The sequence below is a fragment of the Colletotrichum phormii genome, assembly GCF_030913505.1.
Source record: "Colletotrichum phormii strain CBS 102054 chromosome Unknown BDP81scaffold_8, whole genome shotgun sequence".
Taxonomy (NCBI): domain Eukaryota; kingdom Fungi; phylum Ascomycota; class Sordariomycetes; order Glomerellales; family Glomerellaceae; genus Colletotrichum; species Colletotrichum phormii.
The window spans coordinates 799,147-826,568 of record NW_026851450.1 but is presented as its reverse complement, the minus strand read 5'-3'; the positions used below and the strand labels follow the sequence as shown (position 1 = coordinate 826,568).

Genomic DNA, 27,422 nt, shown 5'->3' with positions numbered 1-27,422 from the left:
TAATACCTAGGCAGTAGGCCATTAGCAAAATCCAGATACAACCATCATTCAAATCAACGAATTATAACACAAGAGAAAGCCGAGTTTCCTTCAATATCGAAGCATGACAGTTGGTTTCGAGTTGATGCGAAAAAGAATGGTATTCTTACGTCGGTTTCATGAGCCCGAGTCCTATTCCTGGTATCAAGTCGTTCCTCGTCAACTCCCACGCCTCATTTGCCGCGCAAATTCATGACTCGTCAACACGCGGACGCTTGTTGCTCGGGTCGTCATGGCCATTGACGCCGTTGTTGGCTTCGTTGTGACCGCGAACCCGACCGGCTCCCTCTCCCAGCTGGCCACCTTCCTCCTCCTCATCCTCATTGCCATTCTGACCGATCCAGTTGCCGTCGGCGTCAAAATGCTCATGGACGTTCTCTGCGGTGATCCAGCCTCCACTTCCAGGGAAGGCAGGAGGCAAGCCTCCATCGGGTGCGCCGTACAGGACACCCTCGTATCCCTCGACTGGCTCATGTTCACCCTCGAAAATGATGCGGCCGTCCTCCTCCTCATCATCCTCGTCGACGGGGTCGGGGTGGAGATCGGAACAAGCTGAGATGGCATCGTAGAACTTCTGGATATCGGCCTGGGCGCCAGCAGTGACCGCGGGCACGAGAGTCAAGTCGATGGTATCGAAGTCGTCGTCGCCGTCGCCGCCGTCGGCAAGCTGCAGCTGCATCCAGATGGCCTGGAGAGGGGCACCTTCGGAGATAGATCCCACCTGCTTCACGGCGTGAATCGAGATGGAGGGATAGGGGATCTGAACGCCAGCGCCTTGGGCCGTAGAGAAGATGGTAAAGTTCCTAGAAGGCGTGTTAGTCGGAGGGAGCGCACGCGTAGCAGAGTGGATGGAATACATACTCGGAAGTGACAAACACGGAAACGTGCTGCTCCACAAGCTCCTCGGTCGCCTCTCTCAACGTCGTGCCATCGGGGGCAGAGGCCATAGTCGAGACATCAGCCGGGAAGACGGCCAAGTTGCCCTTTTGCGACGCCGGGATCCATGCCTTGGCGCCCTCGAGATGGAAATGGAGGACGGGCTTTCCTCCGAAGAAGCTCGCGGGGGTTTGCGACTGGTGCTCCTCAATTGGAGTGAAGTCTCCAAGAGAAGGAGGAGAGCGAATGGTTGTGGGCAGCATGTTGATGATGTGTAAGAGATCCTTGAAAGGACTCTGCCTGGGCTGACCTGTGAGACCCTTCATGGTGGGGTGCTTGCCTTGGAGCTGGAGAATGTAAAGCTCTTATCGCTATCACCACGTGATGATTTTGATAAAAGGTACTCGGATACCTGGGTGGGGGCTAAGGTAATCAGAAGAGGCAGGCGGTCAGGCATTGGCCAGCAGGGTTGATCCGCAAGTTCCACTTAAAACGCTCGGGGGGTCTGAGCTCTTCCTCCACCGACATTCTTCCAGAGTCCGATCGCACTCCGTTGCCTCGGACAGCTACGCAGTCGCGGCGCAGAGCTGACGAATCCCCCTCAACTGGCGCAAACACAACAACCTGCAAACACGCTCTTGACCGGCCCTTTTGACTACCAGGAAACTTCAAGGACGATTATTGCTACCATTTACGAGCTTGTATGACCCTCAAAACGGCTCATATAGTCCCGTCCCACCCTCATTTGCACACTGACACCTACCCACCAAAGGCAAGACGTGCTACCCACCATGTATAGCAATCGTACGTATTCTACCAGTCGGTGGCTTTTCTTTTCGGAATTTCAGAGACTGACCATAGAGATAGGCTCCCATCCGCTCCTCGAGCAGGTCCCCCTGACCGTCTCTCCGTTCATCTCCCTCCCCGCAGCCACAACGCTCTCCTACAACTACAAGGCCATGCCCTCAGCTCTCCCTCCCTCGGCAACAGGCGTTCCCGCTGCCGTCACCGAAGATGCGGCAGCTAGTAATACCTCGGCGAATAAACCAAAGTACGTGATCTCGCAGTCGGGACACGCAGCGCATCCGGATGATATCATCGCCTCTTGTCGTGCGCTACAAGCACACATCACAAAGATGCAAGAGGACGCCGAGCGTGACCTACGGGACCTCGAGAATAGGATAAAAGAGCGGGAACTGGCCGAGAAGAGGAGGGTTGCGCCCGGTTGGCTAGACAGTGAAGCCCGGATACTCGAGCCGGAAAAGGTGGGCGGACCATCCGAGGAGGAAGCTGGGCATCAGACATCAGCGATAGCGGGGACCAGCGAGATGCCGCTGAACGACCAGGGCGCGGAACTAGACAGGGTGTTTGGCGGGTTGAGCATGAAGTGAACCAAATGCGACTGATTACGATCTCTTGCTTTACTCGCCGGCGTTGCGCCTCATTTCACATGACGGGTTTTATCGTTGCCAGATCCGGGCCTGGTTGAGATAGCAAACCATCTGCATGAGGGGAATTGGGTAATGCTATGGCACTGTGCCGAACCTGCAATATGGAGCCGCTCGTGCGAGCCTGGTCTGAGGCCAAGGCAAGCTAGCTAGCCTTGCTAGAGAGGTGTCGCCCCAACGCTTGTACAAAGTCGACAATCTACGACTTGATGCAGTTAGAATTGTGCAAAGCCTTCTACCATATGCACGCTGAGCTACTTCTAGGAAATGGGAACAACTGGCAAGTGGCCTGCCTTCCAGCATCCCGAATGATACTCAGGACTCAGGAGTCTAGATACTCATACGATTAATGAACTTCTTTCAAACTCACAAGAGCAGAACCACCCCATCACAAGTTGCCAACTCTGTGGTGCCTACCTGTGTCCATACACTGCCTTACACCCAAATTATCAGACCGCTCATCCACATGCCCAACCCTCGTCACCATCTCCCAAGATTTATACCTCGTTGCCTCCAAGGCTCAACTAGATGAGTGCCGATAAGGCTTGGTGATAGTAGCATTCGATATCTTAGCTAGATGTGGTAGATACAACGTGATATCGGAGTTCCTTGCCAAGCTCGGAAAGGTGAGCCGAGTTCTGTCACTATGTAATACGTCGTACATTCCTGCCTCATGGGGCATTCCTTGGTCCTGATGGGCGCTATACTTCTCTAAACTTCAATCATAATTCATTGTCGCATGAGGTCTAGTCGTAATGCTGGGTTACGCCCCCATAGCGTGAGATGGAGGGAGAATGGACGCGCGTTTGGCAGCTTCCTTGACTAAGAACAGGTCTCTGTGAAGCTGATGTACCGATAAAATGTCCCATTTAGATGCTCAAGAAGGCACCGAGCCGGCGAAATCGCTCTGCAGATCTACTAGCGTACAAAGGCTACATTCGATATCGATTGTTCGCTTTCCGGGTTAGGATTCGTTCCGACATAGATTACTCCACCCTGTCAACCCAGGAGTAAGAGAGGGACGGACAAGTTGCATGCCGTATTGCGTCGACTCAATCCTGTGTTAGGTTGCTCTGATGCGTCGACTTAATCCTGTTAGGTTACTCTGAACCGCTACTTCTCGATCTTCGTAAGTCCTGATAGCAAGAGAAGACATCAGCAGAATCATACCCGTACCGGCTGTTAGTATACTGCCTGAGAGCGGGGCTTAAAATATGATTGAGTAGGCTCTCGAGTTTCTTTACCAAAGCCGACGTTGTGGTATTAGAAGGTACGGAGTACACAAAAGCAGAAGGCGGCAGGCCGAGGTCTTATTCAATTTCTTATTTACTCGGTTTCGCACCGCCTCCAGTGTCACTTACCTTCTTGTTCGAGAGTCGAGAGGGAAGCCATCCGAACATGATGCACACTGTTGACGTACAACCCAACTGTCCAATGTGTCCATTCGGCAATTTCAATGGACTTTCGCTTTTATTAAGTCAACCTAGTTACCCACTTTTGGCCACCCCAAAAATCCCTCCCAGCCACCTCAATATTATCCTACCCCTATTTTTCTAACAACCACAACAACTACAATTTTCGTCCAAACACATTTATTTTTGGCACACTTCTTCGCTGGTATATAATAGTCTTGTATACCGAAATTGAAGTTAGTCAGGCTCTTAATGCTATTATAAACGGTACCTCGGTTAATAAGGCCTCGATTAAGTGGGTGTTACAACCCAACATGCATAACAAGGCCAGGGGGCCCGCCCCACAGGCCTGCGGCGGCTATCTACCTGATATACGCAGAGAATCCGGGAACTCAGGTGACTCCTCATGGAACGGAAGAACTATGGAACAAGTCACGTGACGATAAGGAAAGTGAGCACACGATAAGGTGATCACAGTGATCACCCAAAGTGACCAAAATTTGCCCGAGTCATTGAACAGGAACGTTAGGTGAAGACGGTAGCCTGTAATATAGTTTAGATTAGTATAGACCATGTCGGCATAGCGCCCGGCACGTCCTTTTGTTACCAGACGTTAAATACATCATCATCATCATCATCACCAAAGTGAGCGCTCACCAGTATCCACTTAGTGATCACCAACGAACATGGTGATCAGGCAACAAAGGATATGTTCAGGATCAGGACTTGTATATAGGATGGACTCGAGCTGGGCTCTAGGACAGACTTCCCATAGCTTCTTCAGCAATTAACTTCGTATCAGGATTAACATCCGCTTTCAGCTACTACCTTGACAAGACTACGATTGATCACCGAAGCCTTACCTACCCTTACGATTGACAGACATAGTTTCCTTGAAACTATTCCACGACTACGATTACTGTTACCAGTTCCGCAGCCTCAACTTCTGCAAACTACCCCTACGACTAGCTGGCCGTAACAGTGGGCTATACCACGATTAACTCTACGGAATCGTATAAGAGGGCACCAGAACAGATCCCTTGGTTTTACTGAGCTTCAGAGGCTTAATCCATGGCAGGAAAATCGATTAGTAAAATGGATTCGTATTTAATATACTCTAAGGGTCTCACTAACCCATAAGTAGGTCAGGGAATTCGCTAAGCGAGTTCTGCGAGCTTAGGGTGACCCTAACCCTATTGGCAAGCGATGGACTGATACCTTCCTGCGAAGGAATCCCTCAGTTAAGGTCCAGAGAAGTCGAACTATTAATTCTAGACGTGTTAATAGAGCAACTACTGAGGTGATTAGGCCCTAGTTCCAACTACTCGATATACCAGAGATCAGCGGCATTAAACAAGCCAATAGGTATAACATAGACGAGACTAGTATCCTGGAGGGCAAGGGAGCTAATAGGTTAGTCTTAGGCATAGCAGAGACCAGAGCAGTACGGAAAAAAGAGCCTGGTTCTCGTACCTAGGTGTCGATTATCGAGTATATCTCTGCTGGTAGTAGATCTATCAAACCACTGGTCATATTCAAGGGAAAGTCGGTCCAACAGCAGTGGTTTCCCCTTCAACTTAACCTATACGATGGTTAGGAGTTCATAACGACAGATAATAGATAGACCACCGACGAGACTGCCCTTGAGTGGTTGAGAAAGGTGTTTCTGCCCCTGACTGAGCCACCTCCTTCCAGGAGGCCAGGAGGGCAAAAGGAGCCTCGACTGTTGATTCTGGATGGGCATGGGAGTCATACGACGACTGAATTTATGTGGGAGTGTTATATCAACAACGTCTACTTACTCTTCTTACCTCCACACACCTCTCATGTCCTTCAGCCCCTGGATGTGGCTGTCTTTGGACCAGTCAAGTCTCACTACAGGAGGGAGCTCGGAAACCACGAAATCCTGGATAATTCTACTATAGTTAGAAAGCGGCACTTCTTGTACTGTTACCACAAGGCTCGAATCACTGGTCTGACGGCGTCAAACATACGAAGTGGTTGGAAAGCAAGTGGTCTATGGCCAGGTAACATGGGCATACCACTTGTGAACCCACTGATGCTCCCCAGCCCTGCCACTCCATTGAACAATACCGCAGAGGGTCAGGCAGCGACTGGCAAGCCAGAGGAACTCGTTGACTGGACATCAGCGACGTCTGTTGTTGACTGGACGACTCCTAGGAAGGCTGGGGTGCTCAGCCAGCACTTGAAGCTATTCACAGAGCTCAGTCCAGACAGCAACACTCAACGACTACTGTTCAGAAAGATAAAAAAGGGCTTTGCCGAGAAGGACTACCTATTGGCTACATTAGAGTACAAAAACCGACTTCTCCAGGCTCGAATTGACCGCATAGCTCTAAGGAAGAAGAAGACTGTCCAAACCAACCCAAATACCAGGTTTGCGAACATCAGGGACATAAAGAGGGCTCAGGAGGACTCTGGCGACCGTCTCGTTAGTCCCAGTCGACTCGCAAGGGTCGAATTACCTAGTGAGGGTAGTGACTGTATTGTAGTGGCAGTGGAAGGTAGTTAATTAATTGAGTGTAGTTGGTGGTGATGTTTTGAGACCAACTTTGATGTGGTGGCCAAAAGTGGGTAGGTTGACTTACAGCATATGCACCATTTTGACTGTGATAATTCAGTACCAGCGTGAACCCTTGATAAACTAGATGAACTTTGCACGGTCTCGGCCAAGACCAATAAGTAAAAATTCGCGGCCCAGCCCGCCGGGGCGTACCCTTCAAAGTTCAGGGTACCCGTCAAAGCTCCCTAGGGTGGACTATGTCAGGATCTCGGAGCCCTGTTCCGGAACAGGTGCATTTTTCCCGAGATCTTGCTACGCTATGACCCGGTCCCCTGCCACAAGTGGTCCCCGCGCCGCCGCGTGCTTCGGCCGGGAAAGAAATAAGACCCGAGTTGCGGATGACATGCTCCATGTAAAATTCGGCATCCAAATATTTGCGAAGCCCGGCATTTATAGTTCGTCTCCCGCCGTTTGGCATCAAGTCGCGTTTGTTAGTTCGCGGATGCGGACATTTTCGGTCACCTTCACAGCCATGCTTCTGCTTCTCTCGGTGGTGTTAGCGTACCATTTGCATGCATCGCCCTTTAGTTCCTGCCCAATAACGATGTTCAAACCATGTCCTGTTCCTGTTCCGCACTTTGACCATCTTGATGCTAAATGAGGCAATCGATGATTTATAGACGAACCGTCGACCGGACCCTTTGAACAAATTTACTTTTATTATTTGCTCGGTATTAACTCTACTGCCATTGTATGATCTGAATCAACACTGCAGTTTTTCTCTAAGACAGTAACAATGGGCTTCAAAGTCATCGTTGTCGGCGGCAGCGTCTCTGGCCTCTCTTTAGCTAACATGCTGGAGAGGCTCGACATCGACTACACCCTTCTCGAGGCATACCCCAACATTGCGCCACAGGTAGGCGCGAGCATCGGTCTCCTTCCCAATGGATTCCGCATCCTTGATCAACTTGAATGTTTCGAACCAATCCTTGAAATGGTCGGAGAATATCACCTGAGAAACAGCCTTCGCGGCCCGGATGGCAAACCGTTGAGCACACCAAGCATGGTCAATATCTACCACATGGAAGCTCGGTAAGCTGAAATCTGAGAGGGGTGCGATATGACAGCCTAGCAGGGTCATTGACAATCGTTCTTTTGACTAGACTTGGTTACCCTTCCATCTTCATCGACAGACAGATGCTTCTTCAGGTCCTTTACGACAACCTGAAGAACAAGGACAGAGTCATCCCGGAAAAACGAGTCGAGAAGGTTGAGCTTCTCAAGGAAGGAGTGCGTCTACACACAAAAGATGGCTCCGTATTCGAGGGCGACATCGTGGTCGGGGCAGACGGCATCCACAGCACTGTTCGAGAAGAGATGTGGCGTATTGGTCATGAACAACGACCTGGCTACTTCCCTCTTGATGAACACTCTCGTAAGTTTCTGATTAATTACGCAGGTCCTGCTTCCAGAGTAGTTGCACGATCTTCACAAAGCATAAAGAAACTGGCAATGAAACTTGTCATGCCTTGACTGGAGTACTAATGTCGTCATCTAGGAGTACCCGTGGCGACGAAATGCATCTTTGGCATCTCCAAACGCCCGAGCAACCTTCCTATCCACAATCAACAGATGGTCTTCAACGAAGGAAGAAGTTACCTCATTATCAGCGCGCCCGGCAATCGGACATACTGGTTCTTGTTCGCGGGCGTTGGAGACACCAAGTATGGGAAGGACATCCCGAGATACTCCAAGGAAGATACAGAGAAGCTGGCTCTCGAGCACTGGGAAGATCTAGTCTTCGAAAATGTCACATTTGGCGACATTTACAAGAACAAGATCATGGCCACCTTGGTGCCTCTGGAGGAGTACGTCTTCGAAAAGTGGCACTATCAACGGACCGTATGCATTGGGGATGCCAGTCACAAGGTCGGTTTACACCCTAGCCTTTGCTGTCGATGCTTGACGCTGACACTTGGCTTCCTTTGTAGATCGACCCCATCTCTGGACAAGGAGGTAACGGCGCCCTGGAGGCTGCGGCGCTGCTCACAAACGCCCTGGCCGACATGCTGGAGAAGAATCCAAAGGCGCAACCCACTGAAGTTGTCGAGGCTGCGCTGGCCCAGGTCCATGTCAACCGCCATGATCGAGCGAAAACCCTGGTAGCGAATGCCCACACGCTCCAGCAAGTGTTAACCGGGAGATCACCATACTCCAAGATTGTCACCAAGTATCTAGTCCCCCTGTTGGGTGACGAAGGTTTCCTCGGTGCTGCGGTCCCCATTTGCAAGGCTAGCCGCAGGGTTTATAGAATTCCACTGCCGAAACGACGTCGCCTGGTGCCGTTTGACGATGAACTCCCCGCCCGACCTCTGACAAGTCAAGCGGCATCGAGATTAGCTTTGGTCTTGGCATCTGGATCCTTTGCAGCGCTGCTCTACTACTCTAGCGGTTTCGCCCACTTCTCCAACTTGAAGGAGAGCGCCAGACTATGGATTTCTGGAGCTTGGGATTTTGGCCTCGTTTCAGGCTTGACAAAGACATTCTCGCTTGACCATCTTGTTGAAGACGTCCAATTCAAGACAAGCCTCTTCTCTGCCCTTGTCGTCTGGCTTGTAGAGGGGCACCGATTCGGCAACAGGCTTTCAGCTCTTCTATGGTAGGCTTTCCACCGTTGGTGTCCTGCTGTACACTGATCTAACATGACAAACTGCAGGCCATTAATTTCTGCTGCCCCTTTCACAGCCTTCGGCTTCAAGGCCATTATGCCACTTCTGAGTCTCGGCATCGTTACTCAAGGCACCAACACTCTGACTGGTAGGCATGTACCTGTCAAATACGCCAAGGCAATTCTTCCGTCAGCTATCGTTGGCTACGCTATCCCCACGATCCTCGCGAGCCTGCCGATCCAAGACCCGCAGCTCCAACAGGCCGTCGGTCTCGTTGCGTCTGCGACCCCGGTCTTCAGCGCGGCTCTAGTGAACGGCATAGCTTCGGTCATACACAAGGTGAAGGATATAATTTCATCCATAAAGGCCGATAAGGAAGTCAAGGGAGAAGACGAAGAGGAGTTCGTTGACATGTATGACAAGAACGATGTGGTGCCGCTCAAGATGGCCTACGCATTCGCGGCAGGGGTCTGTGCTACGGTTCATGTGGCGAGCGCTATGTATCAGGTCTTGGCTACAACTTCGTCTGGTAGCTTGTCAGACGGTTTCACGACAAGTACCGGGTTGTTTGGGCTTGCTTCTGCTGCCTTGTCTCTCTACTCGGCGTGGGACTTGCGATCAGAGGGTTTTGTTACTACCAAGCAGGCATTGCTGGGCTCTTTGGGGTCCATTGCTAGTGGCATCGCTGTTGGCCCTGGTGCAGCGCTTGCAGGTTTCTACTATTGGCGTGAGAGTGTCTTGGATAGCTTTGGCAACTGATTATTCGTGCGAGGATATCCAGCGTGTTGTAGGGCAATGCTAGGTGGTGTGAAATATCTTGTTTTGTAGATTCCAGAGTGTAGCAAGATAAGCATGAGAATCAAGCTAGGCCTGGATACTATCACAAGGAAGTTGACTGAGTTTATTTTGCAAACTGTTGTGATGATTTGTGACTATCAGAAGTCGAAGTTGTTCCCAGCACCCGCTAGCAGGAACTCCAGAGCTGATGGCAGCTGCAACATGTCCATGGTGTCAGCATCAGTAAGGCCCATGTTGTCTCCCCCGAATTCAGTGTTGTATGGCCGGCCGCCTTGCGACATGTTCCCTATGACAGCCGCCGCATACTGTCCCACCGGGTCTCTAGCTAGGCCATGATATGCTGCCGTGTTTGTGCTCTGCGAACCATATGTTGTGCCGGAAACGAGAGTTCGTGCTGAATGTCCATCTCCCATAGCTGCTGACGATCCTGCCATGGCATGATCGTCAAATCTGAGAATGTCGGTAGGAAGAGTGATTCTAGAATGATCCTGCTCTCCACTACCACCTATTCGGTTGCCCGTATCATTCGGCTGAGTGGACTGCTGTGCAAGACCGCGATTTCTCGGCCGTTTAGGCTCGAACAGATTCAATAGGCTTTGGGCGTATAACCACTGAGATTTCATCGCCTGCAATGTCTGTATCATGGACTCTGTATGGCGCTTCGACTTGGCTGCGACGATCGGGTTGCTGGAGTGCATCTGACTTGACGTATGAACCAGAGCCGTGAAGAGCATATGCAGACTTGGAAGCCATAGACCTGCCAACATCTCCCTCTTCCGTAGAGACTCAAAGATAGAGGCGATCGTAGCCGCTGCATCAGAGCATATGCTCAAGTCGTTGCCGGCCTCAGTCGAAGCAGGACCGGGTACGGCACGAGGAGGTGGCCGATGTAGAAGGATGAGAAAGTTGTTGTATGTGATGTGGAACATTACTTGCCATATATCTGGATCTCCTGAGGATAGTTGGAGTCGTTCGGGTAGGTTGGTGACTAGCTCAGCCAGAGCAACATCGGCTTTCCTCGTGGCCTCGACCTTTTCACCTTCTTTGCAACGCAAAGCCACCCGTTTCTTCATGACCTTTGCGAAAATGATGCACAGTTTTGTATGCTGAACTATGAAGGACGCTTCAGCTTCCGGTGTGTCTTCTAGATGGCATTCCTCGATGAACGGTACATCGGAATCGTCAAGGCTTCTGTTGTAGGAGTTGAGGGTCAATCAGGAGATATTTCGAATAGTGGAGATGATCGGCTGAGCAATCGACTTACATGGCTTGAGGTCTACCATGAGCCATGGAAATTAAAACGTCATATTGATACAACGTCCACCATAGCCTCCGCCATAGGCGTTTATCCATAACGTTGAGGCCTGAAGGCATAGCGTCTCGATGCATGCCCATTCCATATGCCGTTCGGGCAGCAATGCCGACCCAGTACCAAGAGTTCGAGATGACATCCTCAAGGTCATCGCATTGCCACGTTAGAAGAAGAGCGGCTTGTAGGTACGTCTCGCGATGTTGCTCGAAACGGCAGTCGAACAAGGCTTTAGCTCGCTTGAAGAAGACTGCCTTCAATGCCTTGAGATCATCACGCTGGTTGGACAAGACGTGCGCCCCGACAAGCAAGATGGCATTCAGCAAGAGTAAAGATAACGGTCGTTGTCTCGCAAAGTCGTCGCTGGTCTCTGTGTTGTTATACTTTTTCATGAAGAACTCTTCGTCAACTATGGGGATGCCACGGTTGATGTGCACAAAGTATGCCTGGACAAGTTCATCAGCCAAGGTCTTGGTGGGTAGCTCTAGGGCTTCGGGTGGCACTGAAGACATCCTCGGGGCAAGAGGATGACTCCCGAAATGTAGAACATGCTGATCGGGCCGTTGAGATCGCTGTCGAACGAGATAGTTCAGATTCGAGAACTCAGTACCAATGAAGTAAAGCCGGCCGCTTGGTAGGATATCCTGATAACCTGTCTCTTCTCGGTCAAGAAAGTCGGCCAAGTTTCGCGTTGCAACCTCAGTGGCGTAATGGGTCTGAGCAGTGAACTCGTTTCCTGGAGCCGATGCTGGCCGCGAGTCGACGTTGACCGGTGCCCATGGACTGGCAGCATTCGATGCTGTAGGCGTGGTTGTGGGTCTAGAGCTCGGCTCTGTTGTTATCCTTGGCTGAATAGAGATATTGGGGCTCTGAGAGACCCTTGTCGAGGATCTGGTTTTCTTCTTCTCGAAGATCCGACAGTCGGTAATATTGTTTGCCTCGCATTTGGAGCATGGCGTGCCCTTCTCAAGAATGTCGCAACGCACTTTCCGCTGATGACACGTCACACAGGCCCTGCCGTCTAGTTATCAGAGACAAGATTGTCGGTCAGAATGCTTCTTGAGGTTACGAGGAGCCAGTGAAACAGAGAGGCCGAGGACCGGGGGGCCATACTGGTTCTCGGTTTTTTCGACGGCTGGCCAGACGCTGATCCTGTCGGGGAAGATGCGCCCCTGCGCCCTACGGCTGACATGGCTCAGTATTAGCGGTAAAGCGCCTTCTGGAAACCTATTTTCCGAGCGGGATCTAGACTCGATCACAGCATCTCAGTTGTGATGGCGCGCCCTTGACTGCACTGACGCAAAGCTTGACAGATGTGGAGGTAATGTGGACGGGACTGGATATAAGTCGGAAGTTGTGGTGGATCATTCAAAAGCCGAACACCATGGACTCGGGAGTTATGTCAGCAGAATTTTGCAATCTTGGAAATACGAACCAATCAGATCTTTCTTCACTTTTCACATGCCTTCAAAATCTGTTAGTGCAGAAACATGGGCAGCGAAGTGTCGGTCATTTGAACCAATTACAACTGTGGAGAATGACTTGTAGTACTCCCGAACAACTGGCGAAACATTCAATGCAGTAGGAAAATGGAACCAATAGGTAAAGTTATCTAGCAGGGTCTTGCAAAAGGGTTTTTTTTTCGATGCTCGGGTAGCAATGGACAAAGATGGAGTTGCTAAGACATATAAGGGGAGCTGGGCAGTTCAGTCTGAGTTACCAAGGCTGTACAGACAACATCACAACCACTTGGACCGTTGGACAAACCATACTGAGCAAACTTCAGACGCAAAGAACCATAGAGGGCTATAATGGACGCACGTCCGTTCGAATACACAAACGAAGAGAATGGAGACCGGAAACAAGAACCAACGGCGGATGTTGAGAGGAGCGGCGACACTTCCGACGGCTCATCTTTGCAAGAAACAACGGGGGATCTGCTTGACGCTACGACATTGTCACCTGTAAGTGGCCTCTGCGTGGAGCAAAGTTTCGACTGAAGATTTGGTCGAACGGATCGTCCAGATCCTTTGCGTGGCTCTATCAAGACTACTTGTCTTCTAACGATCAATCCCAGATGCGCAAGCTGCATATTGTTGTGGCCGGCTTTACCTGCACATTCAGTGGCAATCTCGGATCATCAATGCCTTCAGGCGCACTTGACGCCATTAGCGAACAATTCGGAGTTACAGACCGCGTCCACCTTATTCTTCTCAACTCCCTGTTTATGTGCGGATACGTGCTTGGGCCTTTGCTGTTTGGACCGTTGAGCGAGTACATTGGAAGACGTCCGGTGCTCATCGGCACGTACTGCGGATACATCATCTTCATGCTGGCATGCTCTGGAGCACCAAACTATCCGGTACTACTAGTCCTCCGTCTTCTGTGCGGCATCAACGCGGCAGCACCAACAACTGTCATCGGCGGGCTGTATGCTGACATCCTCGATAACCCTGCCGTTCGAGGAAACGCAATGGCACTTTACATGACAGTCACGACTGTAGGCCCACTCATCGGACCCATGGTTTCGGGCTTCTCATCCCCGATGTCCTGGCGATGGCCTTTCTGGATCGCTAGTGTCATCGGGGTCTGCGGATTGCCTCTCGTTCTCACTCTGCCCGAGACTTATGCGCCTGTTCTTCACAACAAGGCAGCCAAGAGGCAGCTGAAGCGAAACAAAGGAGTAGTCGATGGCAAAGAGCAACAACAACTGCAGTTGCAGCCGTTCAATGTGCGGAAGATCTTTCTTCGACCTATGAAGCTTCTATTTACCGAGCCAATCCTCATGGCGACATCTGCGTACCTCACAATGGCGTACTCGGTATTTTACCTACTATTTCAGGCATACCCGGTCATTTTCCAAGGATTCTATGGCATGTCTCCCGGAATGGCTGGACTTGCGTTCTTGCCAGGTGAGATGACGCCCACAATGCTGGAGTTGACGACGAATAAGGTAGACTAACGCATCTGGCTAGTGGTCCTTGGAGTTTTCTTTGCTCTTGCCATTTTCTCCGCATGGACATGGTATCACGACAAGCAAGTCAAGGCCGGTGTTGAGTGGGCTCTGAAGTCGATTAATCGCAGGCTGCCTCTCGCATGCATTGCTGCTCCGCAGTATGTATACCTATCCACGATCTCATATGCAAATGACAGGAACCCAAAACTAACACCTGCATCTTCAGGATGGTCATTGCTCTGTTTTGGCTTGGCTGGACCGTGTGGCCGTCCACGTCCCCCGTTTTGCCTATGTTCAGTGGCGTAATCTTTGGCTGTGGATTCAATCTGCTCTTCATGGGCATGATCAACTACCTCACCGACGTTTTCCGACAATATTCGGCATCGGCACATGCCGCGGCCAGCATGACACGCTCAATCGGAGCCATCACCTTGCCTTTAGCGGCAGGTAAGATGTATAGCAACCTCGGAGTTCACTGGGCTCCATCGGTTCTGGGCTTCATCGCCTTGGCCATGGGTGTTATCCCATTCATCTTTATTAAATTTGGCGATAACCTCGCTCGGAGCAGCAAGATAGCACGAGAGGCATTTGCTATTGAACACTGAGTTGAACACATAATGAGCATATGACCATAGAATACATGCAATAATGATTAGACATAGTTAATAGAAATAATACCCATTTGAAAACCTGGTTCTTTAGTTGAGTGGTATATAAACATGCGACAGAGTACTTGATGAAGAAGCAGCAGCTCAATGATCCAATACGTACCCGGATTGAGGACACAGACGCTGTTGAGAAAGCGCTTCAAAATGAATTATTCTACAGTCTAAAAAAAGAGCAATTCTGAAGGCAGCGTCCTGGCATAGTCTAAGGACATGATCGGAGTGATCAATCGACTCTCCAGTTACGCAGGTCTCTTCTCTCATATCTATCACTTTAAAGAGCAAACCAAAAGGGGGGTTTTGATTACTATCAGACGTATTCTAAGTATGAGAAACAGACAAATGAAATTGGATGAACCACCGAGCCGAAACCTTTCATTTCTGTTTGTTAACGCTGCCGTACGCCGCATCGGAAGCAGGTGCCGCCACGGCCTTTAGACCCACTAAAACCCCGGACCTCGGACTTCTTGGCATTGCCGAGGTGCGAGGTCTTACACGGAGGACAGTACGGAAAAGGCAAGTAATTCGCCGGATGGGCCACTTAGACCATAGACAAATCGGCGGATTCATAGTGACTTACGCGTAGCACCTTCATGGTAACCCAGCTGGGAAACTGAGAGACATCAAGTTCTTCGGCGCACAAGTGTGAGATTTGACGTTGGGCTTTTCTTACCAAAGAGACAGGTAGATGTTCATTGAGTAGCTAAGGCAACTAGGTCCGACCAATCAGAGAAGCTCTTATGTGCAAGTCGGCCGAGAGAGGGCTTTCAGTAGGCTCCCGGCCGGATAGATGCTCAAAAGGAGTATGCCCATGTCATGCAGTTTTGTCTGAATAAGAATGTGGCTTGAAGATGGAACCAGGATATACGGAATGATGATTCATGGATATCAGCCCTGCTTTACTGAGCTAGACCAAGAGGCATGTGTTTAGTATGTCTTCCCTCTGGAAGGTATCCGTCGTCGATGCTGATGTGGAACAAGAGTGCTTACATGCTATCGCGAAAGACTAGGGGCATGTTCTGCGAATCCCCATGATCCACCCACTAGTACTGGAAAGGGATGAGCAGCCACGAGGTCTCAGCTTGGCAGGCCGTTCCGAACCGTTATTTTCGATCTGCGTGTCAATAAGTCCCATGAGCAGATCATTTAGGTAGCGATGTGTCTGATATGCAGCACGTCCCTTGCTGTCAAATGATACCCCAGTGACCATTTTGCCGATATTAAAGGACGGCCTTTCCATCCAAGACCAGCCTCTCTCGTGCAAGCCCTTAGTACACAATATTCCAATTCGAACCCAAGTCTCAGACCCAACGTCGCTTTTAGGCGAGGGCTTCCTAAACGACACGATGAGTGAAGCAAGAGGTGAGACAGACACCCAACCGCTCAAGCGTCAACATCCATCACTGACACTACTGATAAAGCCACGTACGGCTATGTTGACCCTAACTTCGTCAACCCTGGAGGAAAATGGGACACGCCAGTCATCATATACGGCTACACCCCATCGTTTGTCCTAACAGTCCTTGCCGACATCCTCTTCTTCCTCCTCCTCCTCGTCCACACCTGGCAGATCATTCGCTACCGCAGCTGGTACTTCGTCACATTCCCAATCGGCCTCCTATTCGAAATCGTCGGCTACGTAGCCCGCTCCCTCTCCGCGAAAGCGAACCCGTATAACCTCATCTACTTTATTCTCAACTACTTCTTCATCGTCACGGCCCCGGTATTCCTCGCAGCCGGTATCTACACGATTCTCTCCGCACTCATCAACCGCTTCGGGCGACAATTCTCGCCTTTGCCGCCTAAGTTGGTTTTGTGGTTCTTCATCACTTCAGACGCCATCGCGACCATCACGCAGATCTCGGGCGCCGCTTTAATTGGAGTCAAGCAATCACGGCGCGAGGACCCCACGACGGCTAACAACATTTTGCTTGGAGGACTCGCTTACCAGGTCTTCTCGATCGGTTGCTTCGTTATCACGACTTCAATCTTCCTCTTCCGGGCTCGAACAGCAATCAGGCAACATAGGCTTACGACGTTCGTGGCTGTATTTTCAGCGGCGACGTTGCTGATTTATCTGCGTACCTGCTTCCGTCTTGCCGAAACTGCGGAAGGTCTTGGGGGATACCTTTACTCAAACGAAGTTTTCTTTGGCGTGCTCGAATTTGCGCCTGTGGTCTTGGCGGTGATTCTGCTTTCTATCTGGCATCTGGGCAGATGCGTGACTAAGAAAGTTTCCGGCGGCGTTGGTGATGCTGAAAAGACAACGGTTCGCAGTTGTGAGTCTATTCAGAAATAGGCACTTTGTAGTTTCGCTATAGAAGTTCCCCTTCCCCCAGTGCCTGTGTAATAAACAAGGATACTAATTCTTGTGCTGCTCATCTTTCCACACCTCAATACAATGGATATCTTGCTGTACCAGTCGTCCGCGCATCAACAGCTGCCCATAACCTCTTCTCGAGCTCCGTGCCCTCCTCCACCACCGCCTGCCCGAAGACCCCAAACCCAGGCATGGGCTTGGGCTTCGACTCTAGAAATTGTTGACGAGCATCGATGACCCATTCAATGAGCCTTCGCAAGTCGTAGCTTTGACGAAGCCGTCTCTCCATTGTTCTCCGTGCTCGCGAAAAGGTTCGAGATGCCGGTGACTTGTCAGAAGTCGACTCCATCTCTCTGGCTAGGATAACAAAGCCCATCGGAACGTCGTCCATATCGTTGAACTGCGGATGGCGTGCGACAATGTTTTCCATCGTCTGGAAAGCAAGCAAGAGGAACTCTTCAAGCCAAACTTTGATTGCGTCACGTCCACCTTGTTCCATGATATCCGCAAGACCACACGAGACGCGCCGGTGCTTTCCAAATATGACGCTGTCTAACTCGTCGCCGAATGCGAAGCCAGGAAGACTCTGCAGAGCGGCTCGCAAGGGATGTTGAACCTTGTAAGCTGTGGGCGATTCCCCATATGAGGTACTCTCTGAAGCGTCGTCGCCCATGAGAAGGCGATCCAGTTCGGAGGAAAGTCTTGAGTCGGTGGTCTTGCTTTTCCACCTCTTTGACTTCTGCTTCTCCACCTTCGCGGACTTCTTGATGTGTCTGTAGGGTTGCGCTGGACTTGGCTTTCGGCTGGGTAATCCACGCGCAGTCGGTTTGGCATCTCGCGTGATCTTCCTTTGGTGTGTCGTTCCTTCCTGCATTAAGTTGACTGTCGATGTGTCTCCCATGAGACTGACTGGGGTCATGTACACCGCGTGTGATGCAGCTAGTCCTGCATGTGGCCTAGGATGCGAGGCAACGGGAGGTACACCGGACTGAGGCGGATTTTGGTTATTGCCCATGTCCATTTCGAAGTCTCCCGAATGGCTGGCCGAGACATCCATTATCGATAACGCCTGAGTGTGGACGCTGATGGGTGAAAGTGTGAGTTGGCGGGGGCTAATGGTAGGTATGCTTGACTCATGGGCGAGGTTTCGTTTGTCGCATGAAAATTTTCGTCAGTCTTTGAAATCTGACCGCAAATATGCAACGAGTTCGCCGCGATAAAAGTTTGATCGTAGATGCGCGGGCTAGAGAGCGTGGAGGTTTGTCCAGATACGTCAAGCGCGGTATGGCGATAGTGCTAGCAAAAGAAACGACGTTGAAGATAGGTGGGAAAGGTGTCACATCGGGGAAAGTATGAAATAAGCTCGCGGGTAGGGCTGCGGGATTTTGTGGGTCTTTGGGCTTGAAGACTCCACGGAAGAAAATGCGAGTCAGAGAGCCGAGTCTCATGAAAGTGTCGGAAGAACAAAGGGGAAGTTTGCACACTCTGAAAGTGAGGAACTAGCAGGGTGTTTGTGCCCTCTCATCTTATTACTCGTTATTTCTACCTGTTTGACAAAAGATTGAACCCACCCAGCATGACGATGACGCTGAAAGAAAGGCAGATACTGATCATGTCCCATCCAGCCCAAAGAAAATCGATTTCTGTTCAAAGAAGAAGCTATGCCTGTTGCCTTTTGAGAAAGGGTTGTTGGGTCGGAGGGACATCAATCAAGCTGGCGTCGCTGTCCAGATAATACCAGCGGTCAGCTTTTTCCGGCCTCGGAGCAGCAGGATCGATTCTGCTCTCTGCTGGGATATTGAACTTCGCAGTTGTTGTTGCTTTGTCTACGAAGCTGTTTTCGACGTCCGGCTGGGATGTCTGATTGTAGTTGATTTCATTGGAGTCGACCTCCCCTCTGATCAACTCTGCCCAGGTCTTGTGGCTTTCCTCAACGACATGTTGCATGTAGGTGAGATTCTGATACCAGTCACCGATGATATTGATGACTGGATCGCCACGGGTAACCTTGTAGTGCTGCGAACTGGTCAGTGGGGTCTTTTATCATGCGATATGAGAAGAAGACTCACAGTCCACCAGTCTCGGAATGTCTTGATGGTCCCAGGGCGATACTTTTCAACATCTTCGAAAGCTTTGAATAAGTCAGCTCATGAAATCCGGTCTCTCGAGCTTGCAAATGATCTCACAGTTGATAACGGACGCCGTGGGATCCTCGACGTCGATGCCGAGAATTTTCCAATCCGTTTCGTTACCCTGTGACAATTCCCTATTAGCATGTCTCACACGAGGGGCTGACAATGCAATTCATCGTAGACTTACATCGGCCAAGGCAAGGCCACCGAGAATCTTAACTTGTTTCACCTGACCGACGTGCCCACGGCTAGATGCAAAGTCAGCCTCTTAGTCTTCATCGAATATGAGACCTGATGAAGGCGGACCTTCCTTGCGACTTACTCCTGACCGATGTCGAAGAGATCTACAGGGTCGTTGTCCCCTAACAGGCTAGTAAAAGAGTGGTTGTAATTCGGACTTTCCCATGTTTGCGGGATAGACCCGTAGATAAAAGGGTACGATTTGTGTGGCCAAACATTCTCCACGTATCGCGGAGCGCCGTTCAGAGAGTCATGAACAATAGGATCTGAAAAAGAAGGAATCATTAGCCTTGTGAGGTTTTCTTCCATTGAAACACACTCACTTAATGGCTCGCTTCTCTTGAGTTCAATTTTGCCATCCTGCCACCTGGGTAAGTCAAACCCCCCACTTCCTGGCACCCCCCTGTTTCTGGCACCCACAAAAACGCGAAAATCCACCACAACCCAATGCCCACCCCCAACCTCCTTTTATCACAACATTTTCAATTCGCGTCTAAATGGGCTCATCTTTTGCACATACCTTCTTCTATATCTAATGCCTCAATATACCGAAGATCAGCTTCGTCAGGCTCTCGAGGACATCTCAAACGGCAAGAGTCAAAAGAGAGCCTCATTGGAGTATGGGATACCACGATCAACCCTCCAACTACGTCTCCAAGGTGGTCAGACTAGGAAAGTGGCTTTTGCTGACTGGCAGAGGCTGTCTCCTGACCAGGAGAGTAAGCTGGCACAATGGTTTCGCATTCAGGCTTCGCTGGGCCTCGCACCAACGCACCAACAGGTGAAGGAATTCGCAGAGCGAGTTCTGGCTGCTGCTGGGGATACCAAACCACTGGGAAAAGGCTGGATCTATGCCTTTGTGAGAAGGAACCCTATCATTAAGGTTCAGAGAAGTCGTTCTATCGATTCTAGACGCGTTAATGGGGCATCTACTGAGGTCATTAGGAACTGGTTTAAGTTCCTCGCTATCCCTGAGATCAAGGACATCAAACCAGCCAACAGATATAATATGGATGAGACTGGCATCCTCGAGGGTCAGGGAGCTAATGGGTTAGTGCTGGGTATGGCTGAGACGACGTCTGTTCGCAAGAAACAACCTGGGTCGAGGGCATGGTTCTCTATCATTGAGTGTATCTCAGCCTTGGGTAGGGCACTTCGTCCTCTTATCATTTTCAAGGGGAAGACAGTCCAACAGCAGTGGTTTCCATTACATCTCGTTCCATACGATGGGTGGGAGTTCACAGCAACAGATAATGGCTGGACTACAGACTTAACTGCCATTGAATGGTTAGAGAAGGTGTTCATCCCACAGACTATGCCTGAGGCTGAGGGGGAGGCTCGACTGCTGATTGTGGATGGGCATGGGAGTCATACGACGACAGACTTCATGTGGAATTGCTATATTAACAATATCCATTTACTGTTCTTACCACCACACTCCTCTCATGTCCTCCAGCCTCTTGACCAGTCTGTCTTCAGCCCTGTTAAGTCAGCCTATCGGAAGGAGCTCGGTTACTTGTCTCAATGGAACGACTCTACCATTATAGGTAAAAGGAACTTCCTGGACTGTTACCAGAAGGCTCGACTTGCTGGTCTATCAGTCTCGAACATCAGAAGTGGTTGGAAGTGGACTGGTCTACACCCTGTGGCGATGGTTAAGCCCCTGATGAACCCTATGGTACTACCTGAGCCTCCTGCTAAGCCCACCACACCCAAACCAACTAGTCAGGGCAGAAAGCGATGCCATAATGGTCAATAAACTACCCCTGTTGAGCCATGGGATTCTGCCTCCTCTGCAGTGGTCTGGTCGACACCCAGGAAGCTGGCAGAGCTCAGCGGTCAACTGCACTTATACACCCAACTCGACAATGATACCAGCACTCAACGGCTGCTATTCAGGAAGGTGAAAAAAGGCTTCACAGAGCAGGCCTGGCAACTGGCAGCTGCCCAGCAGCAACTAGCTCACCTGAGGGCTCAAGTTACCAACGCTGCAGTGAGGAAGAGGAAGACTGTTCAAATCGATCCCAACACGAAGTTCGCGAACATCAGGGATATCCATCGGGCTCAAATCGAAGCGGGTGAAAAGGAGGTTATCACGGCTGAATCCAGCGACTCTGAATGCCCTAGTGAGGCTGGCAGCTGTATTGTAGTGGGTGTGGTTGAGGATCAATAGTTAATAGTAATGAGGAGGTCGGGTTGTGATCCCATCGTTTTTGTGGTGCCAGAAACAGGGGGGTGCCAGGAAGTGGGGGGTTTGACTTACTTCAACGACGAGGTTCATCACTTGCTTATTGCTCTCATCCGGCCAGACTGGCACATCATGCCAGAAGGAAATGGGATCCCCGTCTTTTTCGAGCCATATCCTCCAGTCCTAGAGTCGTGTGTTCAGCATTTACTCAGGATAGGCTAAAGTCGTCAATGGGGTCGGTTACCTCTGTGTTAAGAGCTCCAACTTCTCTCAAGCTCAAGGCGCTGGAGTTGAAACTGTGGGAGCTAGTCAAAGCAGCATTGCCCAAGACCGACAACGCCGCAAGGGCGAGAAAACAAGTGCTCGGCATTGATGCTGCGTGTCAATCAAAGCTATTTGTTGTGAAGTTAGATAATGAACCGCCGGCTCTTGAGATGAGGTAGCGCCAAAGAAACACGCCACGCACCTGGAGTATTTTGTATGTTAACTGTGGCAAACCCACACCGCCTTAGTCTATCAAGGTAGGCCGTCTCCTACAGGGAAAGGGGGCTGAGGAAAACATCCATCTTGCTGTGGCGGGGACTGCCAACAGGGAGGACGGCTCGGCATAGGGACAGGCGTGAGGAGCTCTGACACGAAGATTGGATGGGCACGACGAGAAAAGATCAGATTGGAGATTTTGCATTGCAATCCAGGGATCCGCGGTGCCACTGTTGATGAGTTGGTGCGGGGTGATTTGTGAGAGCCAGGGATACAGGGTTCATGAGATAGGCCAATGACGCTGTTATTGTTACGGCAGCGAAAAGGGGAATTTTCGTCATCGCTAATGAAAAATCGCATGTGCTTAATTTGGCGACTCTGGCATTTCAATGCAAGGAAACTCCTGTGGAAAATCGCCTATTCTTGCCCTCACTCAATCTCGTTTCTTATTGCCTCTTGAGGAAAAGTTCAATCCCTCGTCGGCAACAACTTTCCTTCCCTGCCCTACTTGGAGAAATTCGGGCAAGGTGAAGTGAGCCCAATCTCCGCACTATTGTCTCAGCAAAAATATCGGTTTTACGCCATGATTTGCTGAGATCCCAATGTTAGCATTGAAATGCTGCTTCTATGATAATCCGGAAGCGCAGTTGTTCCAGTCTGAGTCTGATTCGAAAATTAACGGCGCCGGAACATCGGAAGACTGAGGATTCGGACGGGTCCGGCTCAGAAGCTTGCGAAGGGTACTGGTCAGATTAGTCAGTGAACTCTAGTCCAAGATCCCCTCAAAAGATGCTTTAGTGGTGGTAGAGAAGTTACTGATTGGATCAGTCGTGTTCGTGGCAAGCATTGATGGGCTCTGAAATTGGATGATTTACATTGTTCTGATTGAAAGCCAAGTCGCCGTAATCTCAACTGAGAAAAAGGTAAGCAGCAGACCAACTATTTCTATCTTATTTGATAAAGATCAAAGTTATTGAATGGTCTTGTCCGTATATTTTCGCACGAACTGCGTGATATGGAATCACAATGCCCTGGCAACGTTTTCTGCGGGAGGATCTCTCCCTTCAGTCGTTTGCTTTAAGTACTCTCTTCGTGTTGAGCTGCCGTCCCGTTCTTGACATCCCCTTCATATGCAACATCAGTAACCCTTGCCGACTCACCGTCGAAGATAACCGCCATTTCTTCCAACGTGTGACCGCGGGTTTCTGGGTAAAAGAAATAAATGGTGATCCAACCGATCAAGAGAATCACGACAAAAACTATGTAATACTTCCATCCAATGGCTTCGAGTGCGATCGGATTGACAAAGACGTTGAAGAAGATTCCCAAGTATGTGGTCATTTGCGTCAGAGCTGTTCCTCGTGCACGAAGTTCGTATGGCCAGATCTCAGCTGGGTAGGATACCATTAGAGGAGTGCTGCTCATGATGTGATTAGCAGGTCACATGCTTCTGTTGTGTTGCGTCGTCGACTTACAAGGCAATGTGGTAGAACCCATAGAATATGAACAACACCGGGACCACTGCCACACCGACCGATGGTGCCCCAGTAGCATCAAAGCTACCAGACAGGCCAGTAATGACGACGAAACTGACGAACATTCCACCACAACTGACGAGGAATAGCGGCCGACGACCTAGTCGGTCAACCGAGAGAGCGGCTGATACGGCCAGAATGAGGTTCCAAATTTGCAGACAACCGTTGATGAGCGTTTGATCCGTGACAGAGGTGATACCAATTGTGTCTAGTACCGCTCCGAGGTAATACGACACGATGTTTTGCCCAGCCCACTGTCCAAGTAAGCCCAGCGACATTGAGATGAAGGCTCTATGTCTGTTTCCAGGTGTATTGAACATCTCCAGCCATGAGGAGCTCTTAGCCGCCATCTCATCGTCTTCGATGGCTCGCTCGATCTCGGTCATCTCGAAGTCCACAAGGATAGAGTTTTGGTCCCCCCCGCCATGAAACTTGGTCAGTATGCTGCGAGCCTTTTGAGCCTGACCTTTGGAGACAAGAAAACGGGGCGACTCTGGGACGAGAATAGCGGCGGGAAGTACGAGTAGCGGGATGGCGATCTGTAGCAATGACGGGATGCGCCAAGACCAACTGTTGTCGTAATTTCGGGTTCCGAAGGTCGCCCACGCCGCCAAGCTTGATCCAACGAACCAACCAGTGTTGTAAAGCCTGTGACACTGTCTCTCAGCATTCTCTTCTTAACGAATCTGAAATCTCATGTTCAGGGCCAGCACCTACGCCGTAAGGATTCCCCGGTGCGTCGGGTATGCCAACTCCGTAATAAGAACAGGCGCAAGACAACCCCACCAGGCGCTCGGCTGGCCGATGATGACACGACCGATGATGAATCCAGCCTTGTTGGGCGAGAACGCCTGGAGAAAACAACCAATACACAGGAAAGCGTATCCGATAAAGAGTCCTTTCTTCCGGCCCCAGCGGTTTGCGAAATATGCTACCAAAGGGTACGCAAGCATAGTTGAAAGTGACTGGACGGCGTTGATGAACCCGAGCCACGATCCCTTGGGGGAGTCCATGAATGTCTGCCATTGAGGTAAAGCCAAGAGACCATTCATCATTGAGCCATCGTAGCCGTTGGCTGCGCAGAGCAGGGCCAGGAAGATGCAGTAGAAGTTAAGGCCTATGAGATGCCGTTGTTTGTACCACGGGATTCCATCATCTGGGAGAACAGCGGCGAGTTCTGGGCTGATGCCTAGGTTCTTGGCAGAGGTTTTCGATCTTCCGAACATAGTGGCTACAAGTCAGAGGCGAAACATGAAGACTTTCACCAGTACCGTGAGACCACAGACGTAGCAAATGGGCCCAAAAATGAGAGCAAAGGTAAATCGAGGAGATCCTTTGACAAAACATTGGTTTCTTTCCGCGACTCATAGTCTTCTTAAGTGTCTCTCTCGACTCCATGAGTGCGGGATTCTTTAGACTTTGGCAGTTCCAAGCGCCCTCCACAACCAACTTGAGATCCTGTTTCGTAGAGGTCTTCGGAAGTCAGGTCCGTGGAGTATCGGCAAATGGCACCTTGAACACGCGATGTCAACCTGACCAGGGGTACTCGGCGGTTCATTTCTGCCGACGTTTTCCCGTTGCCAAAAGCCGCATTTCTCGGAAACAACGAGCTCTGGCGGGTAGTGCGTCGTCGGACCAAGAGAATACACATAATTCAGGCTTCGGGTAAGGGACATCCCCAGAGTAGATGGGCTGTTGCGACGCGGGGTGCGGGGGATCTACGAACCTCAGTGGAGATCGGAGGTTGAAGAATCCCCGTCTTATCTCCCAACCCCGCGTTCTCAGAGCAATAAAGATACTCGGGTAGAATCATCCAGCTCGGAAAAGACACCAAGACTCCAAGAGCGCCTGGGTAATGACAGGGGATGTGCCGACCCGGGGAGTTTCGGACGTCTCTGAAAATCCACCCTTGTCGTTGCAACTCGCATGTCACGGGTACGTGTGACGTTGACGTTCCTCTACTACGGTGATGTCGGGAGATCTTTGGGTCTCACAAATGCAGAGATGGCACACGAACAACGGCGACGTGGGAGACTTGTTGCACTTTGCCGCGCCGAAGTCTGTCTTTGTGTGCTAATTGATAGTGCATGTGATTTAGTATTAAGTAGTCTCCTGACGATGGTCAGACAATAATGACACCTGTACTGCAATAGCCAAGGTAGTGCAGGTTGACCTCTTCAGATCCTGTCAGCTTGTGCGCTCATTGTCCAATGCTGGAAATGAAAGCCATGTATCAGATGCTCCATGCTTGTCACAACAACCATGCTTGATTTACTTGGTGATCACTTACTTAAAGTACGGACTGTGCTCACAAGGTAAGATATCAGAGAAAGAAGAGAGATAGAGAGAAGACTATCTGTTATTTTCGTATTACAAGAAGATAGGCAGCGGAGATCGATTGACTGTTGAGGGTTTTGCGTGAAGAAATAGGGGAAGTTAGAAATCTTCGTCCTCCTTGACATCTGCCCCTGAGGTGGTCCTAGCGGACCTCATGACTCGATTTTGTCTCCCATCATGACAGCTTCATTGTCATAGGTGCGTAAGGTACGCCGGAAGCATCTACTACCTTCCGCATTTTCCCGGTGTAAAGCCCGGCACGCTTGAACAACTTAGGTTGAAGACAGGCCTCGAGACGTCGCCATTCCTCGTAAGACCAAACTCTATGCCTTGACTGAACTGATCAGCATTGGAGTCGAGCAGTGTGTACCAGAAAACATTGAGACTCGTTTGGAAGAGGTCACATCCCACGTTGGCCCAATAGAGTTGAGCGTTTTCAACTGAAGCGACGGCATCGCCTTGAGATTTGCCAGCTTCGGGAGGACAGTTAGCATCCGAAACCTTGTAAATCTCTTAGATGTGATGCTAAGTAAAAGTCTTACCATGCGGCCATCCAGTTTCGGTGACCCACACCTCCTTTTCCTCGCCGCATGCACTTGAAATTTGGGCAGCGACTTCCCTTGTCTGGTCAAGAGCAGACGCGAATAGGTTCGTGGCGTTCTCAATACTGTTTTGTTTATCGAACTCCCAGTAGGGGAAGGAATTGTGACCAAGCCATTTGACGGCTTTCACAACGGCGGCATTTTCAGGGCGAATCCACGCAGTGTACGTGTCGACGTGGCCAATGCGGATGGCCTTCCAGGAGGGTAAATTGTTTCTGATGTAGGTTTCGAGACGCGTGATGTATCCTACAATCTCACCTGCGTCGGCGCCCTATCCACTGGTCGCACTTCGGTACAGGTCTTCGGAACCGACGGAGATGCCGATGATCAGGTTGACAAAAGCGTCACCATACAGGGAATAAGCGATCGAAAGAGATATGAGCTCTTCCGTGTAGTGATCATTGCCGGAGCTGGCCCAGAGACCGACCAGAATACTCGTGTTGTTATCAATAGCGGCCTTGTAAGCCGAGATTGGTTCGGCCCGGGATGTATTGCCGCACTGGATAGAAGTGTAAAGACGAGCCGAGGTGAAGTTTTTCCCCTCCGTGCCAGCCAGTGTCTTTGCGTGCTGGAAGTAGCGTACGAAATCATGGTAACCTCTGCATGACCCATCTTCGTTCGTGGCGCCATAGTTGAATCCCAGGGCTCCCTGCTGGATTCTTGCTAGGGCAGTGGTAGCCAAGGAAGCAGCAACTACGGTCATTAGAAACATCTTGTTCGATTGATTGGGATTGAAATAGTTAGTAAGTTATTCGAAAGGTGGCAGAATTTCATCCTCCTCCATTCTCGTCAGCAATTGCATGTTGGGCGAGTATTTGAATGCGGTGGCCATCACAATTTCCTTTGTTGCATAGAAACAGAGCTGGGCCGAACAGCCTTCTTTGCTTGATGT

The 27,422-nt window shown here is 50.4% G+C and overlaps 11 protein-coding genes across 11 annotated transcripts; 5 read left to right on the top strand and 6 right to left on the bottom strand.

The window, feature by feature from the left end:
* Window positions 1-229: 229 nt before the first annotated feature.
* Window positions 230-1,241, bottom strand: BDP81DRAFT_448818 (regulator of volume decrease after cellular swelling-domain-containing protein; the record flags this gene model as incomplete). Its single annotated transcript, XM_060592337.1, has 2 exons — window positions 230-842; window positions 901-1,241. The coding sequence occupies 2 exons, from the start codon at window positions 1,239-1,241 to the stop codon at window positions 230-232; spliced, it is 954 nt and encodes a 317-aa protein (XP_060446304.1).
* A 217-nt stretch (window positions 1,242-1,458) lies between these two features.
* BDP81DRAFT_347028 (uncharacterized protein) lies at window positions 1,459-2,731 on the top strand. The gene is made up of 2 exons (XM_060586131.1): window positions 1,459-1,719; window positions 1,783-2,731. The coding sequence occupies exons 1-2, from the start codon at window positions 1,707-1,709 to the stop codon at window positions 2,304-2,306; spliced, it is 537 nt and encodes a 178-aa protein (XP_060446303.1). The 5' UTR covers window positions 1,459-1,706; the 3' UTR covers window positions 2,307-2,731.
* A 1,265-nt stretch (window positions 2,732-3,996) lies between these two features.
* Window positions 3,997-4,886, top strand: BDP81DRAFT_317452 (uncharacterized protein; the record flags this gene model as incomplete). The annotated part of the gene is made up of 2 exons (XM_060584264.1): window positions 3,997-4,074; window positions 4,758-4,886. Coding segments are annotated over 2 exons (207 nt in total), but the record flags the coding sequence as incomplete, so codon positions are not given.
* A 2,185-nt stretch (window positions 4,887-7,071) lies between these two features.
* On the top strand, window positions 7,072-9,759 carry BDP81DRAFT_517221 (FAD binding domain-containing protein). The gene is made up of 5 exons (XM_060595901.1): window positions 7,072-7,391; window positions 7,463-7,734; window positions 7,858-8,228; window positions 8,291-8,958; window positions 9,016-9,759. The coding sequence occupies exons 1-5, from the start codon at window positions 7,096-7,098 to the stop codon at window positions 9,725-9,727; spliced, it is 2,319 nt and encodes a 772-aa protein (XP_060446301.1). The 5' UTR covers window positions 7,072-7,095; the 3' UTR covers window positions 9,728-9,759.
* A 96-nt stretch (window positions 9,760-9,855) lies between these two features.
* Window positions 9,856-12,368, bottom strand: BDP81DRAFT_372582 (fungal-specific transcription factor domain-containing protein). The gene is made up of 3 exons (XM_060586657.1): window positions 12,189-12,368; window positions 11,031-12,096; window positions 9,856-10,957 (listed from the first exon to the last, which is right to left on the bottom strand). The coding sequence occupies exons 1-3, from the start codon at window positions 12,265-12,267 to the stop codon at window positions 9,904-9,906; spliced, it is 2,199 nt and encodes a 732-aa protein (XP_060446300.1). The 5' UTR covers window positions 12,268-12,368; the 3' UTR covers window positions 9,856-9,903.
* A 461-nt stretch (window positions 12,369-12,829) lies between these two features.
* On the top strand, window positions 12,830-14,953 carry BDP81DRAFT_372580 (major facilitator superfamily transporter). Its single transcript, XM_060586656.1, has 4 exons — window positions 12,830-13,039; window positions 13,153-13,987; window positions 14,051-14,189; window positions 14,258-14,953. Exons 1-4 carry the CDS (start codon window positions 12,887-12,889, stop codon window positions 14,634-14,636), a joined length of 1,506 nt encoding a protein of 501 aa, XP_060446299.1. The 5' UTR covers window positions 12,830-12,886; the 3' UTR covers window positions 14,637-14,953.
* Window positions 14,954-15,830: 877 nt separating this feature from the next.
* BDP81DRAFT_425694 (RTA1 like protein) lies at window positions 15,831-17,316 on the top strand. The gene is made up of 2 exons (XM_060590245.1): window positions 15,831-16,058; window positions 16,118-17,316. The coding sequence occupies exons 1-2, from the start codon at window positions 16,043-16,045 to the stop codon at window positions 16,993-16,995; spliced, it is 894 nt and encodes a 297-aa protein (XP_060446298.1). The 5' UTR covers window positions 15,831-16,042; the 3' UTR covers window positions 16,996-17,316.
* BDP81DRAFT_295480 (uncharacterized protein) lies at window positions 17,108-17,767 on the bottom strand (the record flags this gene model as incomplete). Its single annotated transcript, XM_060583095.1, has 1 exon — window positions 17,108-17,767. A coding segment is annotated over one exon (660 nt), but the record flags the coding sequence as incomplete, so codon positions are not given.
* Window positions 17,768-18,675: 908 nt separating this feature from the next.
* On the bottom strand, window positions 18,676-19,673 carry BDP81DRAFT_448811 (inorganic pyrophosphatase; the record flags this gene model as incomplete). The annotated part of the gene is made up of 5 exons (XM_060592336.1): window positions 18,676-19,032; window positions 19,086-19,147; window positions 19,203-19,269; window positions 19,336-19,396; window positions 19,471-19,673. 5 exons carry the CDS (start codon window positions 19,671-19,673, stop codon window positions 18,676-18,678), a joined length of 750 nt encoding a protein of 249 aa, XP_060446296.1.
* Window positions 19,674-22,859: 3,186 nt separating this feature from the next.
* Window positions 22,860-25,191, bottom strand: BDP81DRAFT_347015 (sugar transporter). The gene is made up of 3 exons (XM_060586130.1): window positions 24,309-25,191; window positions 23,532-24,239; window positions 22,860-23,473 (listed from the first exon to the last, which is right to left on the bottom strand). Exons 1-3 carry the CDS (start codon window positions 24,815-24,817, stop codon window positions 23,134-23,136), a joined length of 1,557 nt encoding a protein of 518 aa, XP_060446295.1. The 5' UTR covers window positions 24,818-25,191; the 3' UTR covers window positions 22,860-23,133.
* Window positions 25,192-26,153: 962 nt separating this feature from the next.
* Window positions 26,154-27,242, bottom strand: BDP81DRAFT_517196 (glycoside hydrolase superfamily; the record flags this gene model as incomplete). The annotated part of the gene is made up of 3 exons (XM_060595900.1): window positions 26,154-26,401; window positions 26,471-26,788; window positions 26,819-27,242. The coding sequence occupies 3 exons, from the start codon at window positions 27,240-27,242 to the stop codon at window positions 26,154-26,156; spliced, it is 990 nt and encodes a 329-aa protein (XP_060446294.1).
* Between the last annotated feature and the right edge of the window lie 180 nt (window positions 27,243-27,422).

What these genes read in the sequence shown, in the direction of transcription:
- BDP81DRAFT_517221 (XM_060595901.1), top strand. Translation starts at nt 7,096, where the DNA reads ATGGGCTTCAAAGTCATCGTTGTCGGCGGCAGCGTCTCTGGCCTCTCT. An exon ending in CCCTCTTGATGAACACTCTC is followed by an intron (nt 7,735 to 7,857) that starts GTAAGTTTCTGA and finishes GTCGTCATCTAG; the next exon opens with GAGTACCCGTGGCGACGAAA. An exon ending in TTGGGGATGCCAGTCACAAG is followed by an intron (nt 8,229 to 8,290) that starts GTCGGTTTACAC and finishes CTTCCTTTGTAG; the next exon opens with ATCGACCCCATCTCTGGACA.
- BDP81DRAFT_372582 (XM_060586657.1), bottom strand. Translation starts at nt 12,267, where the DNA reads ATGTCAGCCGTAGGGCGCAGGGGCGCATCTTCCCCGACAGGATCAGCG. An exon ending in GTCGAAAAAACCGAGAACCA is followed by an intron (nt 12,097 to 12,188) that starts GTATGGCCCCCC and finishes TCTGATAACTAG; the next exon opens with ACGGCAGGGCCTGTGTGACG. An exon ending in CATGGTAGACCTCAAGCCAT is followed by an intron (nt 10,958 to 11,030) that starts GTAAGTCGATTG and finishes CTCCTACAACAG; the next exon opens with AAGCCTTGACGATTCCGATG.
- BDP81DRAFT_372580 (XM_060586656.1), top strand. Translation starts at nt 12,887, where the DNA reads ATGGACGCACGTCCGTTCGAATACACAAACGAAGAGAATGGAGACCGG. An exon ending in TGGACTTGCGTTCTTGCCAG is followed by an intron (nt 13,988 to 14,050) that starts GTGAGATGACGC and finishes GCATCTGGCTAG; the next exon opens with TGGTCCTTGGAGTTTTCTTT. An exon ending in GCATGCATTGCTGCTCCGCA is followed by an intron (nt 14,190 to 14,257) that starts GTATGTATACCT and finishes CTGCATCTTCAG; the next exon opens with GATGGTCATTGCTCTGTTTT.
- BDP81DRAFT_347015 (XM_060586130.1), bottom strand. Translation starts at nt 24,817, where the DNA reads ATGTTCGGAAGATCGAAAACCTCTGCCAAGAACCTAGGCATCAGCCCA. An exon ending in CACCGGGGAATCCTTACGGC is followed by an intron (nt 24,240 to 24,308) that starts GTAGGTGCTGGC and finishes ACAGTGTCACAG; the next exon opens with GCTTTACAACACTGGTTGGT. An exon ending in GGGTTCTACCACATTGCCTT is followed by an intron (nt 23,474 to 23,531) that starts GTAAGTCGACGA and finishes CATCATGAGCAG; the next exon opens with CACTCCTCTAATGGTATCCT.